The 12,877-nt window shown below is 45.5% G+C and overlaps 1 protein-coding gene across 6 annotated transcripts in view; it reads left to right on the top strand.

The window, feature by feature from the left end:
* The window catches only part of LOC141731690 (branched-chain alpha-ketoacid dehydrogenase kinase-like), a 41,602-nt gene that overhangs the window by 4,325 nt on the left and 24,400 nt on the right, over positions 1 to 12,877 (top strand). For all 6 annotated transcript variants that reach the window (XM_074558141.1, XM_074558142.1, XM_074558143.1 and 3 more), the window contains exons 2-3: positions 52 to 261; positions 5,594 to 5,662. In XM_074558141.1, coding sequence (XP_074414242.1) covers positions 55 to 261; positions 5,594 to 5,662 — 276 coding nt within the window. In that variant the 5' untranslated portion in view covers positions 52 to 54. The remainder of the gene's footprint in view (positions 1 to 51; positions 262 to 5,593; positions 5,663 to 12,877) is intronic.

Here is a 12,877-nt window from a genome sequence, read left to right as displayed (position 1 = left end):
TTTGTGTCCCTCACCCCATTAACCCTTTCATTCCCCCTCCCCCCATTACAGGAGATGCTGGGGCGCGTTTTGGGGGGGGGTCTGCGGGGGTCTGGGGGCGGGGCCTCCCTCGTGCCCCCCCGCGTGCCCCCCCGCGTGCCCCCCCGCGTGCCCCCCGCCCGCGGCGCCGCCGACCAAACCCCCCCGGACCTGGCCCGGGAGCGCTGCAAGGCCGTCACCTCCTTCTACCACCAACCGGCCATTGATGCTGCTGCCGACAGGGTGAGACCCCTCCTCAAATTGGGGAGACCCCGCCCCAAATTTACCCCGGGTTTGGGGTCATTTTGGGTCAGATTTGGGGCCATTTTGGGGGAGATTTGGGGGGGATTTGGGGCCATTTTGGGTCATTTTAGGGGGGATTTAGGGGGGAATTGAGGCTGCTGAGAGGGTGAGACCCCTCCCCAAATTACACTGGGCACGGGGAGACCCCGCCCCAAATTTACCCCGGGTTTGGGGTCATTTTGGGTCAGTTTGGGGGGGATTTGGGGCCATTTTGAGTCATTTTAGGGGGGGATTTGGGGTCATTGACGTGGCCACAGAGAGGGTGAGACCCCTCCCCAAATTACCCTGACCACGGGCAGACCCCGCCCCAAATTTACCCCGGATTTGGGGCCATTTTGGGTCAGTTTGGGGGGGATTTGGGGTCAATTTGGGGCCATTTGGGGCCATTTTGGGGGGGATTTAGGGTTGCTAATGTGGTCATGGAGAGGGTGAGACCCCTCCCCAAATTACCCTGGGCACGGGGAGACCCCGCCCCAAATTTACCCCGGGTTTGGGGTCGTTTTGGGTCAGTTTGGGGGGGATTTCGGGGAGATTTGGAGCCATTTTGGGGGGGATTTGGGGTCACTGATGTGGGCACAGAGAGGGTGAGACCCCTCCCCAAATTAACTCCCGACACGGGGAGACCCCGCCCCAAATTTACCCCGGATTTGGCGTCATTTGTGGGGGATTTGGGGCCATTTCGGGGAGATTTGGAGCCATTTTGGGGGGGATTTAGGGTTGCTAATGTGGTCATGGAGAGGGTGAGACCCCTCCCCAAATTACCCTGGGCACGGGGAGACCCCGCCCCAAATTTACCCCGGGTTTGGGGTCATTGTGGGTCAGTTTGGGGGGGATTTGGGGCCATTTTGGGGGGGATTTGGGGTCATTGATGTCACCACAGAGAGGGTGAGACCCCTCCCCAAATTAACTCAAACACGGGGAGACCCCGCCCCAAATTTACCCCGGGTTTGGGGCCATTTTGGGTCAGTTTGGGGGGGATTTGGGGCCATTTTGGGGGAGATTTGGGGTCATTGATGCGGTTGCTGAGAGGGTGAGACCCCTCCCCAAATTAACTCAGACACGGGGAGACCCCGCCCCAAATTTACCCCGGGTTTGGGGCCATTGTGGGTCAGATTTGGGGTGATTTGGGGTCAATTTGGGGGGGATTTAGGGGGATTTAGGGGGGATTTGGGGTCATTGATGTGGGCACAGAGAGGGTGAGACCCCTCCCCAAATTGGAGAGACCCCGCCCCTAAATCCGGGGAGACCCCGCCCCGAATTTCCCGGGGGTCTGGGGTCGTTTGAAGGGGATTTTGGAGGGGATTTGGGGCTGTTTGGGGTCATTTTAGGGGAGATTTAGGGGGATTTGGGGTCATTGATGTGGGCACAGAGAGGGTGAGACCCCTCCCCAAATTACCCTGAACCCGGGCAGACCCCGCCCCAAATTTACCCCGGATTTGGGGTCATTTCGGCGAGATTTGGGGTCATTTTGGGGGGGATTTGGAGCCATTTTGGGGGGGATTTAGGGTTGCTAATGTGATCATGGAGAGGGTGAGACCCCTCCCCAAATTACCCTGAACACGGGGAGACCCCGCCCCAAAACCCGGACAGACCCCGCCCCAAATTTACCCCGGGTTTGGGGTCATTTTGGGTCAGTTTGGGGCCATTTTGGGGGGGATTTGGGGGTATTTTTAAGGGATTTGGGGTCATTGATGTGGTCACAGAGAGGGTGAGACCCCTCCCCAAATTGGAGAGACCCCGCCCCTAAATCCGGGGAGACCCCGCCCCGAATTTCCCGGGGGTCTGGGGTCGTTTCAGGGAGATTTGGGGCCATTTTGGGTCATTTTGGGGGGGATTTAGGGGGATTTTTGAGGGATTTGGGGCCATTGACGCTGCGGCCGACAGGGTGAGACCCCTCCCCAAATTACCCAAAATCCGGGGAGACCCCTCCCCAAATTAGCTCAGACACGGGCAGACCCCGCCCCAAATTTACCCCGGGTTTGGGGTCATTTGAGGGGGATTTGGGGTCATTTTGGGGGGGATTTAGGGGGGATTTGAGGCCATTGACGCTGCTGCCGACAGGGTGAGACCCCTCCCCAAATTAACACAGACACGGGGAGACCCCGCCCCAAATTTACCCCGGATTTGGGGGCATTTTGGGTCAGTTTGGGGGGGATTTGGGGCCATTTTGGGGGGGATTTATGGGGGATTTGGGGTCATTGATGCTGCTGCCGACAGGGTGAGACCCCTCCCCAAATTACCCTGAACACGGGGAGACCCCGCCCCAAATTTACCCCGGATTTGGGGTGATTTGAGGGGGATTTGGGTCATTTTGGGGGGGATTTGGGGTCATTTTGGGTCAGTTTGGGGGGATTTGGGGCCATTTTGGGGGGGATTTGGGGTCATTGATGTGGGCACAGAGAGGGTGAGACCCCTCCCCAAATTAACTCAGACACGGGAGACCCCGCCCCAAATTGGGGAGACCCCGCCCCAAATTTACCCCGGATTTGGGGTCATTTCGGGTGATTTCAGAGGGGATTTGGGGTCAATTTGGGGCCATTTTAGGGGGGATTTAGGGGGGATTTGGGGTCACTGATGCGGCTGTTGAGAGGGTGAGACCCCTCCCCAAATTACCCTGGGCACGGGGAGACCCTGCCCCAAAACCCGGGCAGACCCCACCCCAAATTTACCCCGGATTTGGGTCATTTTGGGTCAGATTTGGAGCCATTTTGGGGGGGATTTGGGGTCATTGATGCGGTTGCTGAGAGGGTGAGACCCCCTCCCCAAATTAACTCAGACACGGGCAGACCCCGCCCCAAATTTACCCCGGGTTTGGGGTCATTTTGGGTGATTTTGGAGGGGATTTGGGGTCAATTTGGGGCCATTTGGGGCCATTTTGGGGGGGATTTGGGGTCATTGACGTGGGCACAGAGAGGGTGAGACCCCTCCCCAAATTACCCTGAACCCAGGGAGACCCCGCCCCAAATTTACCCCGGGTTTGGGGCCATTTTGGGGTGAATTTAGGGGGGGATTTGGGGTGAATTTAGGGGGATTTTTGAGGGATTTGGGGTCATTGATGTGGGCACAGAGAGGGTGAGACCCCTCCCCAAATTAACTCCGACACGGGGAGACCCCACCCCAAATTTCCCGGGGATTTGGGGTCGTTTGAGGGGGATTTGGGGGAGATTTGGGGCTGTTTTGGGTCATTTTAGGGGAGATTTAGGGGGGATTTGGGGTCACTGATGTGGGCACAGAGAGGGTGAGACCCCTCCCCAAATTGGGGAGACCCCGCCCAAATTTACCTCAGATTTGGGGCTGTTTCAGGGGGATTTGGGGCCATTTTGGAGGGGATTTGGGGCCATTTTGGGGGGATTTGGGGCCATTGATGCGGCTGTTGAGAGGGTGAGACCCCTCCCCAAATTGGGGAGACCCCGCCCCAAATTTACCCCGGGTTTGGGGCCATTTTGGGTCAGTTTGGGGGGATTTGGGGCCATTTTGAGGAGATTTGGGGTCATTGATGTGGGCACAGAGAGGGTGAGACCCCTCCCCAAATTAACTTAAACACGGGGAGACCCCGCCCCAAATTTACCCCAGGTTTGGGGTCAGTTTGGGGGGGATTTGGGGTCATTTTGGGTCAGTTTGGGAGGGATTTAAAGTTATTGATGTGGTTGCTGAGAGGGTGAGACCCCTCCCCAAATTGGGGAGACCCCTCCCCAAATTCCCCAGGGATTTGGAATAATTTCGAGGGGATTTGGGCCAATTTGGGGCTTTTTTAGGGGGAATTTTATGGGGATTTTGGGGCCATTTGGGGGAATTTTGGGGCCATTTGGGGGAATTTTAGGGGGATTTGGGGGAATTTTAGGGGGATTTTGGAGCTTTTGGGGGGGAATTTTGGGGCCATTTTTGGGGCTTTTTTGAGGGATTTTGGTTCCAATTTTGGTTCATTTTGGGGCCATTTCAAGGGGATTTTGGGGCCATTTTGAGAGAATTTGAGGGGGATTTTGGGCCATTTTTAGGGGATTTTGGGGGTAATTTTTGGAGGATTTGGAGGGAATTTTTGCTGATTCTGGGTCCATTTTGGGGAATTTTGGGGCCATTTTAGGGCTGATTTTGAGGGGATTTTGAGGGGATTTTCTGGCCCTTTTTGGGGGGATTTGGGGCGGATTTTGGGGGATTTTGGGACCATTTCAGGAGGATTTTGGGGGGACGTTGGAGCTTTTTTGGGGGGAATTTTAAGGGGATTTTGGGACCATTTTTGGCCATTTTTGGCTTTCTCGGGGGGATTTTGAGGCCATTTTGGGGAGAATTTTTGCACCTTTTTTGGGGGGATTTTGGGGCTTTTTTTGGGGGAATTTTAGGAGGATTTTGGACCATTTTGGGGAGAATTTTTGCACCTTTTTGGGGGATTTTGGGGCTTTTTTTGGGGGAATTTTAGGGAGATTTTGAGGCAATTTGGGGGAATTTTAGGGGATTTGGGGGGAATTTTGCAGCTTTTTTGGGGGAATTTTCGGGGGATTTTGAGGCCATTTTGGGGAGAATTTTTGCACCCTTTTGGGGGATTTTGGGACCATTTTGGGGAGAATTTTTGCACCTTTTTGGGGGATTTTGGGGCTTTTTTTGGGGAATTTTAGAGGGATTTTGAGGCCATTTTAGGGGATTTTGGGGGGTAATTTTAGGAGGATTTGGAGGGAATTTTTGCCTGATTCTGGGTCCATTTTGGGGAATTTTGGGGCCATTTTAGGGCTGATTTTGGGGCCATTTTAGGGCTGATTTTGGGGCCATTTTAGGGCTGATTTTGGGGGGATTTTGGGGGGATTTTCTGGCCCTTTTTGGGGGATTTTGGGGCCTTTTTTGGGGGAATTTTTGAGGGATTTTGAGGCCATTTTTAGGGGATTTTGGGGGTAATTTTAGGAGGATTTGGAGGGAATTTTTGCTGATTCTGGGTCCATTTTGGGGGAATTTTGGGGCCATTTTAGGGCTGATTTTGGGGCCATTTTAGGGCTGATTTTGGGGCCATTTTAGGGCTGATTTTGAGGGGATTTTGAGGAGATTTTCTGGCCCTTTTTGGGGGGATTTGGGTGGATTTTGGGGGGATTTGGGGCAGATTTTGGGGGGATTTTGGGACCATTTTTGGCTGATTTTGGGGCCTTTTTTGGGCTTTTTCAGTGGGATTTTTAGGAGGTTTTGTGACCATTTTTGGGGGGATTTTTAGGGGGTTTCAGCTCCATTTTGGGCTGGATTCCATCCCAAATTTGGGGTTTCACCAAAATCTCCTTTTTTCGCCCCAAACCAGCCCTCGGTGCGTTTGACCCCCACCACGATGCTCTACTCGGGGCGCTCGCAGGACGGCAGCCACATCCTGGTGAGGGGGGTCCCCAAATTCGGGGAGGGGTCCCCAAAATTTGGGGGAAAAGTAGAGGGAGGGTCCCCAAAAATTGCACCAAAATTTGGGGATTTTTCCTTGAATTTTGGGAATTTTTGGGGAAATTTTGGGGAAATTTTGGGGAAATTTTGGGGAAATTTTGGGGAAATTTTGGGGAAATTTTGGGGAAAAAAGGGTTGGGGGAGGTCAAATTTTGGGGGTCCCCAAATCCCCAAAATTTTGGGTAAAAGTCCCCAAAAATTGCACCAAAATTTGGGGATTTTTCCTTGAATTTTGGGGGCAAAAAAGGGTTGGGGGAGGTCAAATTTTGGGGGTCCCAAATCTGGGAGGGGTCCCCAAAAATTGCACCAAAATTTGGGGATTTTTCCCTGAATTTTGGGGAATTTTTTGGGGAAAAAAGGGGTTGGGGGAGGTCAAATTTCGGGGGTCCCCAAATCCCAAAATTTGGGGTAAAAGAAGAGGGAGGGGTCCCCAAAAATTGCACCAAAATTTGGGGATTTTTCCTTGAATTTTGGGGGGAAAAGGGTTGGGGGAACCCCAAATTCAGGGGTCCCCAAATCTGGGAGGGGTCCCCAAAAATTGGGATAAAAGAAGAGGGAGGGGCCCCAAAAATTGCACCAAAATTTGGGGATTTTTCCCTGAAATTTGGGAAATTTTTTGGGGAATTTTGGGGAATTTTGGGGAAATTTTGGGGGAAAAAAGGGTTGGGGGAGGTCAAATTTTGGGGGTCCCCAAATCCCCAAACTTTGGGGTAAAAGTCCTCAAAAATTGCACTAAAATTTGGGGATTTTTCCCTGAATTTTGGGGAAATTTTGGGGAAATTTTGGGGAAAAAAGGGTTGGGGGAGGTCAAATTTTGAGGGTCCCCAAATCCCCAAAATTTGGGGTAAAAGTAGAGGGAGGAGCCCCAAAAATTGCACCAAAATTTGGGGATTTTTCCTTGAATTTTGGGGGGAAAAAGGGTTGGGGGAACCCCAAATTCAGGGGTCCCCAATCTGGGAGGGGTCCCCAAAAATTGGATAAAAGAAGAGGGAGGGGCCCCAAAAATTGCACCAAAATTTGGGATTTTTCCTTGAATTTTGGGGAAATTTTGGGGAAATTTTGGGGAAATTTTGGGGAAAAAAAGGGTTGGGGGAGGTCAAATTTTGGGGGTCCCCAAATCCTCAAAATTTGGGGTAAAAGTAGAGGGAGGGGTCCCCAAAAATTGGGGTAAAAGAAGAGGGAGGGGCCCCAAAAATTGCACCAAAATTTGGGGATTTTTCCCTGAATTTTGGGAAATTTTTGGGGAAATTTTGGGGAAATTTTGGGGAAATTTTGGGGAAAAAAAGGGTTGGGGGAGGTCAAATTTTGGGGGTCCCCAAATCCCCAAAATTTGGGGTAAAAGTCCCCAAAAATTGCACCAAAATTTGGGGATTTTTCCCTGAATTTTGGGGGGAAAAAGGGTTGGGGGAACCCCAAATTCAGGGGTCCCCAAAATCTGGAGGGGTCCCCAAAACTTGGGGGAAAAGTAGAGGGAGGGGTCCCAAAAATTGCACCAAAATTTGGGGATTTTTCCTTGAATTTTGGGGAATTTTTGGGGAAAAGGGGTTGGGGGAGGTCAAATTTTGGGGGTCCCCAAATCCCCAAAATTTGGGGGAAAAGAAGAGGGAGGGGCCCCAAAAATTGCACCAAAATTTGGGGATTTTTCCCTGAATTTTGGGGAAATTTTGGGGAAATTTTGGGAAAATTTTGGGGAAATTTTGGGAAAAAAAGGGTTGGGGGAGGTCAAATTTTGGGGGTCCCCAAATCCCCAAAATTTTGGTAAAAGTCCCCAAAAATTGCACAAAAATTTGGGGATTTTTCCTTGAATTTTGGGAGAAACAAAGGGTTGGGGGAGGTCAAATTTTGGGGGTCCCCAAATCTGGGAGGGGTCCCAAAAATTGGGGGAAAAGTAGAGGGAGGGGCCCCAAAAATTGCACCAAAATTTGGGGATTTTTCCTTGAATTTTGGGGAATTTTTGGGGAAATTTTGGGGAAATTTTGGGGAAAAAAAGGGTTGGGGGAGATCAAATTTTGGGGGTCCCCAAATCCCCAAAATTTGGGGGAAAAGTAGAGGGAGGGGCCCCCAAAAATTGCACCAAAATTTGGGGATTTTTCCTTGAATTTTGGGGAATTTTTGGGGAAAAAAAGGGTTGGGGGGAGGTCAAATTTTGGGGGGGTCCCCAAAATTTGGGGGGTTCTAAAATTGGGGGAGGTTCCCAAAAATTGGGGTAAAAGAAGAGGGAGGGGTCCCAAAAAATTGCACCAAAATTTGGGGATTTTTCCCTGAATTTTGGGGAAATTTTGGGGAAATTTTGGGGAAATTTGGGGGAAAAAGGGGTTGGGGGAGGTCAAATTTTGGGGGTCCCCAAATCCCCAAAATTTGGGGTAAAAGTCCCCAAAAATTGCACTAAAATTTGGGGATTTTTCTTGGAATTTTGGGGAATTTTGGGGGGCAAAAAAGGGTTGGGGGGGGTCCCCAAAATTTTGGGGGGAAATCCTTAAAATCTGGGGTGTCTTAAAATTTGGGGGACTCCCCAAAATTTGGAGTTTTTCCTGAATTTTGGGGGTGAAATGGGTGGGGAGTCCTGGAAATTTGGGGTAAAACACCAAAAATTTGTGGTAAAAAAAACCACAAAATTTGAGGTGAAAATTCAAAAATTCTATGGAAAAGCTCGAAATTTTGGGGCAAAAGTTTCAAATTTTGGGGGGAATTTTTTGGGTTTGGTTGGGCAGAACCCCCCCAAAATTTGGGTGTGAAAATTCCCAAATTGCCAGAAATCCCCAAAGGTGCTGAAAATTCAGGATTTGCCCAAAATTTGCATTTTTTTGCAGCAGGAGCTGCCCGTGAGCATCAGAATTTGGGGTAAAACCTCAAAAATTTGGGGCAAAATGTTAAAAATTCGGGGAAAACCCTCCAAAATTTGGGATGGAAACTCAAAAATTTGGGGTAAGAAGTAAAAAATTTGGGGCAGAAACTGAAAAAATTTGGAGCAAAAGGTCAAAAATTTGGGGAGAAACCCTCAGAATTTGGGTAAAATATCAAAAATTGAGGAGAAAGTCTCAAAAATTTGGGGCAAAACCTCCAAAATTTGGGATGAAAACTCAAAAATTTGGGGTAAAACCTGAAAAATTTGGGGTGAAACTTTCAAAAAAAAATTGGGGTAAAACTTGCAGATTTTGGGATGAAAACTCAAAAATTTTGGGGTGAAACTTTAAAAAGAAATGGGGTAAAATTTGCAGATTTTGGGGTAAAAAACTCCAAATTTTGGGATGAAACTCCAAAAAATTGGGGTAAAACCTCCAGAATTTGGGGCAAAATTTTAAAAATTTGGGGTGAAACTTTCAAAAAAAAAATGGGGTAAAACTTGCAGAATTTGGGGTGAAAACCTCAAAATTTTGGGGTGAAACTTTAAAAAAAAATGGGATAAAAAACCTCAAAATTTTGCGGTGAAACTCCAAAATTTGGGGTGAAAAACTCAAAATTTTGGGGTGAAACTTAAAAAAAAAATGGGGTAAAACCTCCAGAATTTGGGGTAAAACCTAAAAATTTTAGGATGAAACTTTCAAAAAAAAAAGGGGTAAAACTTCCAGAATTTGGGGTGAAAAACTCAAAATTTTTGGGTGAAACTTTAAAAAAAATGGGATAAAAACCTCAAAATTTTGTGGTGAAACTCCAAAAAATTGGGGTAAAAACCTCAAATTTTTGGGATGAAACTTAAAAAACAAATGGGGTAAAACTTGCAGATTTTGGGGTAAAAACCTCCAAATTTTTGGATGAAACTCCAAAAAATTGGGGTAAAACCTCCAGAATTTGGGGTAAAACCTGAAAAATTTGGGGTGAAACTTTAAAAAAAAAAAAATGGGATAAAAATTCCAGAATTTGGGGTGAAAACTCCAAAATTTGAGGTGAAAAACTCAAAATTTTGGGGCGAAACTTTAAAAAGAAATGGGGTAAAACTTGCAGATTTTGGGGTAAAAACCTCCAAATTTTGGGATGAAACTCCAAAAAAAATTGGGGTAAAACCTCCAGAATTTGGGGTAAAACCTGAAAAATTTGGGGTGAAACTTTCAAAAAAAATGGGGTAAAATTTGCAGATTTTGGGGTAAAAATTTTGTGGTGAAACTCCAAAAAATTGGGGTAAAACCTCCAAAATTTGGGGTAAAACCTGAAAAATTTGGGGTGAAACTTAAAAAAAAAAAATGGGATAAAAATTCCAGAATTTGGGGTGAAAACTCCAAAATTTGAGGTGAAAAACTCAAAATTTTGGGGCAAAACTTTAAAAAGAAATGGGGTAAAACTTGCAGATTTTGGGGTAAAAACCTCAAAATTTTGGGATGAAACTCCAAAAAATTTGGGGTAAAACCTCCAGAAATTGGGGTAAAACCTGCAGATGTTGTTGATTTTGTGGGATTTGCCCAAAATTTTCATTTTTTGCCCAGAAAAGTGCCCGGTACCTGCAGCAGGAGCTGCCCGTGCGCATCAGAATTTGGGGTGAAAACTCCAAAATTTGGGGTGAAAACTCAAAAATTTTGGGTGAAACTTTAGAAAAGAAATGGGGTAAGACTTCCAGAATTTGGGGTAAAAAACTCCAAATTTTGGGATGAACCTTTAATAAGAAATGGGGTAAAACTTGCAGAATTTGGGGTAAAAGCCTCCAAATTTTTGGATGAAATTTTCAAAAAAAAATGGGGTAAAACTTGCAGATTTTGGGGTAAAAACTCAAAAATTTGGGGTAAAAACTCAAAAATTTTGGGTGAAACTTTAGAAAACAAATGGGGTAAAACTCGCAGAATTTGGGGTAAAAACCTCAAAATTTTGCGGTGAAACTCCAAAAAATTGGGGTAAAACCTCCAGATGTTGTGGATTTTGTGGGATTTGCCCAAAATTTTCATTTTTTGGCCCAGAAAAGCGCCCGGTACCTGCAGCAGGAGCTGCCCGTGCGCATCAGAATTTGGGGTGAAAACTCCAAAATTTGGGGTAAAACCTCAAAATTTTGGGGTGAAACTTTCAAAAAAAAAAATGGGGTAAAAACCTCCAAATTTTGGGGTGAAACTTTAAAAGAGAAATGGGGTTAAAACTTGCAGATTTTGGGGTAAAAATTCAAAAATTTTGGATGAAACTTTCAAAAAAAATGGGGTAAACCTCCAGAATTTGGGGGTAAAAACTTCAAAATTTTGGGATGAAACTTTAAAAGAGAAATGGGGTAAAAGTTGCAGATTTTGGGGTAAAAACCTCCAAATTTTGGGATGAAACTCCAAAAAATTGGGGTAAAACCTCCAGAATTTGGGGTAAAAACTCATAAATTTGGGCAAAACTTTTTTAAAAAAAATGGGGTAAAACCTCCAGAATTTGGAGTGAAAAACTCAAAATTTTGGGATGAAACTTTAAAAGAGAAATGGGGTAAAACTTGCAGAATTTGGGGTAAAAACCTCAAAAATTTGGGATGAAACTTTTAAAAAAAATGGGATAAAAACCTCGAAATTTTGCGGTAAAACTCCAAAATTTGGGGTAAAAACCTCAAAATTTTGGGATGAAACTTTAATAAAGAAATGGGATAAAATCTCCAGAATTTGGGGTAAAAACCTCAAAATTTTGCGGTGAAACTCCAAAAAATTGGGGTAAAAACTCCAGAATTTGGGGTAAAACCTGAAAAATTTGGGGTGAAACTTTCAAAAAAAAATGGGTAAAACTTGCAGAATTTGGGGTAAAAATTCAAAAATTTTGGGTGAAACTTTAGAAAAAAAAAAGGGGTAAAACTTCCAGAATTTAGGGTGAAAAACTCAAAATTTTGGGGTGAAACTTTAAAAAGAAATGGGGTAAAAACCTCAAAATTTTGCGGTGAAACTCCAAAATTTGGGGGTAAAAACTTCCAAATTTTGGGATGAAACTCCAAAAAATTGGGGTAAAACTTCCAAGTGTTGTGGATTTTGTGGGATTTGCCCAAAATTTTCATTTTTTGGCCAGAAAAGCGCCCGGTACCTGCAGCAGGAGCTGCCCGTGCGCATCAGAATTTGGGGTGGAAACTCCAAAATTTGGGGTGGAAACTCAAAAATTTTGGATGAAACTTTAGAAAAGAAATGGGGTAAAACCTCCAGAATTTGGGGTAAAACCTGAAAAATTTGGGGTGAAACTTTAAAAAAAAAATGGGGTAAAACTTCCAGAATTTGGAGTGAAAAACTCAAAATTTTGGGATGAAACTTTAAAAGAGAAATGGGGTAAAACTTGCAGAATTTGGGGTAAAAACCTCAAAAATTTGGGATGAAACTTTAAAAATAAATGGGGTAAAACTTCCAGAATTTGGAGTGAAAAACTCAAAATTTTGAGGTGAAACTTTAAAAAGAAATGGGGTAAAACTTCCAGAATTTGGAGTGAAAAACTCAAAATTTTGGGTGAAACTTTAAAAAAAAATGGGATAAAAACCTCAAAATTTTGCGGTGAAACTCCAAAATTTGGGGTAAAAACCTCAAAATTTTGGGATGAAACTTTAAAAAAAAATGGGATAAAAACCTCAAAATTTTGCGGTAAAACTCCAAAATTTGGGGTAAAATCCTCCAAATTTTGGGATGAAACTGCAAAAAATTGGGGTAAAACCTCCAGAATTTGGGGTAAAACCTCCAGATGTTGCTGATTTTGTGGGATTTACCCAAAATTTTCATTTTTTGGCCCAGAAAAGCGCCCGGTACCTGCAGCAGGAGCTGCCCGTGCGCATCAGAATTTGGGGTGGAAACTCCAAAATTTGGGGTAAAAACCTCAAAATTTTTGGATGAAATTTTCAAAAAACAATTGGGGTAAAACTTGCAGATTTTGGGATGAAAACTCAAAAATTTTGGGTGAAACTTTAGAAAAGAAATGGGGTAAAAACCTCAAAATTTTGCAGTGAAACTCCAAAATTTGGGGTAAAAACCTCAAAATTTTAGGATGAAACTTTAGAAAAGAAATGGGGTAAAACCTCCAGAATTTGGGGTAAAACCTCCAGATGTTGTTGATTTTGTGGGATTTGCCCAAAATTTTCATTTTTTGGCCCAGAAAAGCGCCCGGTACCTGCAGCAGGAGCTGCCCGTGCGCATCAGAATTTGGGGTGAAAACTCCAAAATTTGGGGTGGAAACTCAAAAATTTGGGGTGAAACTTTAAAAACAAATGGGGTAAAACTTGCAGATTTTGAGGTAAAAACCT

This window comes from Zonotrichia albicollis, chromosome 24, assembly GCF_047830755.1.
Source record: "Zonotrichia albicollis isolate bZonAlb1 chromosome 24, bZonAlb1.hap1, whole genome shotgun sequence".
NCBI classification, from domain to species: domain Eukaryota; kingdom Metazoa; phylum Chordata; class Aves; order Passeriformes; family Passerellidae; genus Zonotrichia; species Zonotrichia albicollis.
This window is presented reverse-complemented; position numbering and strand designations above follow the sequence as displayed.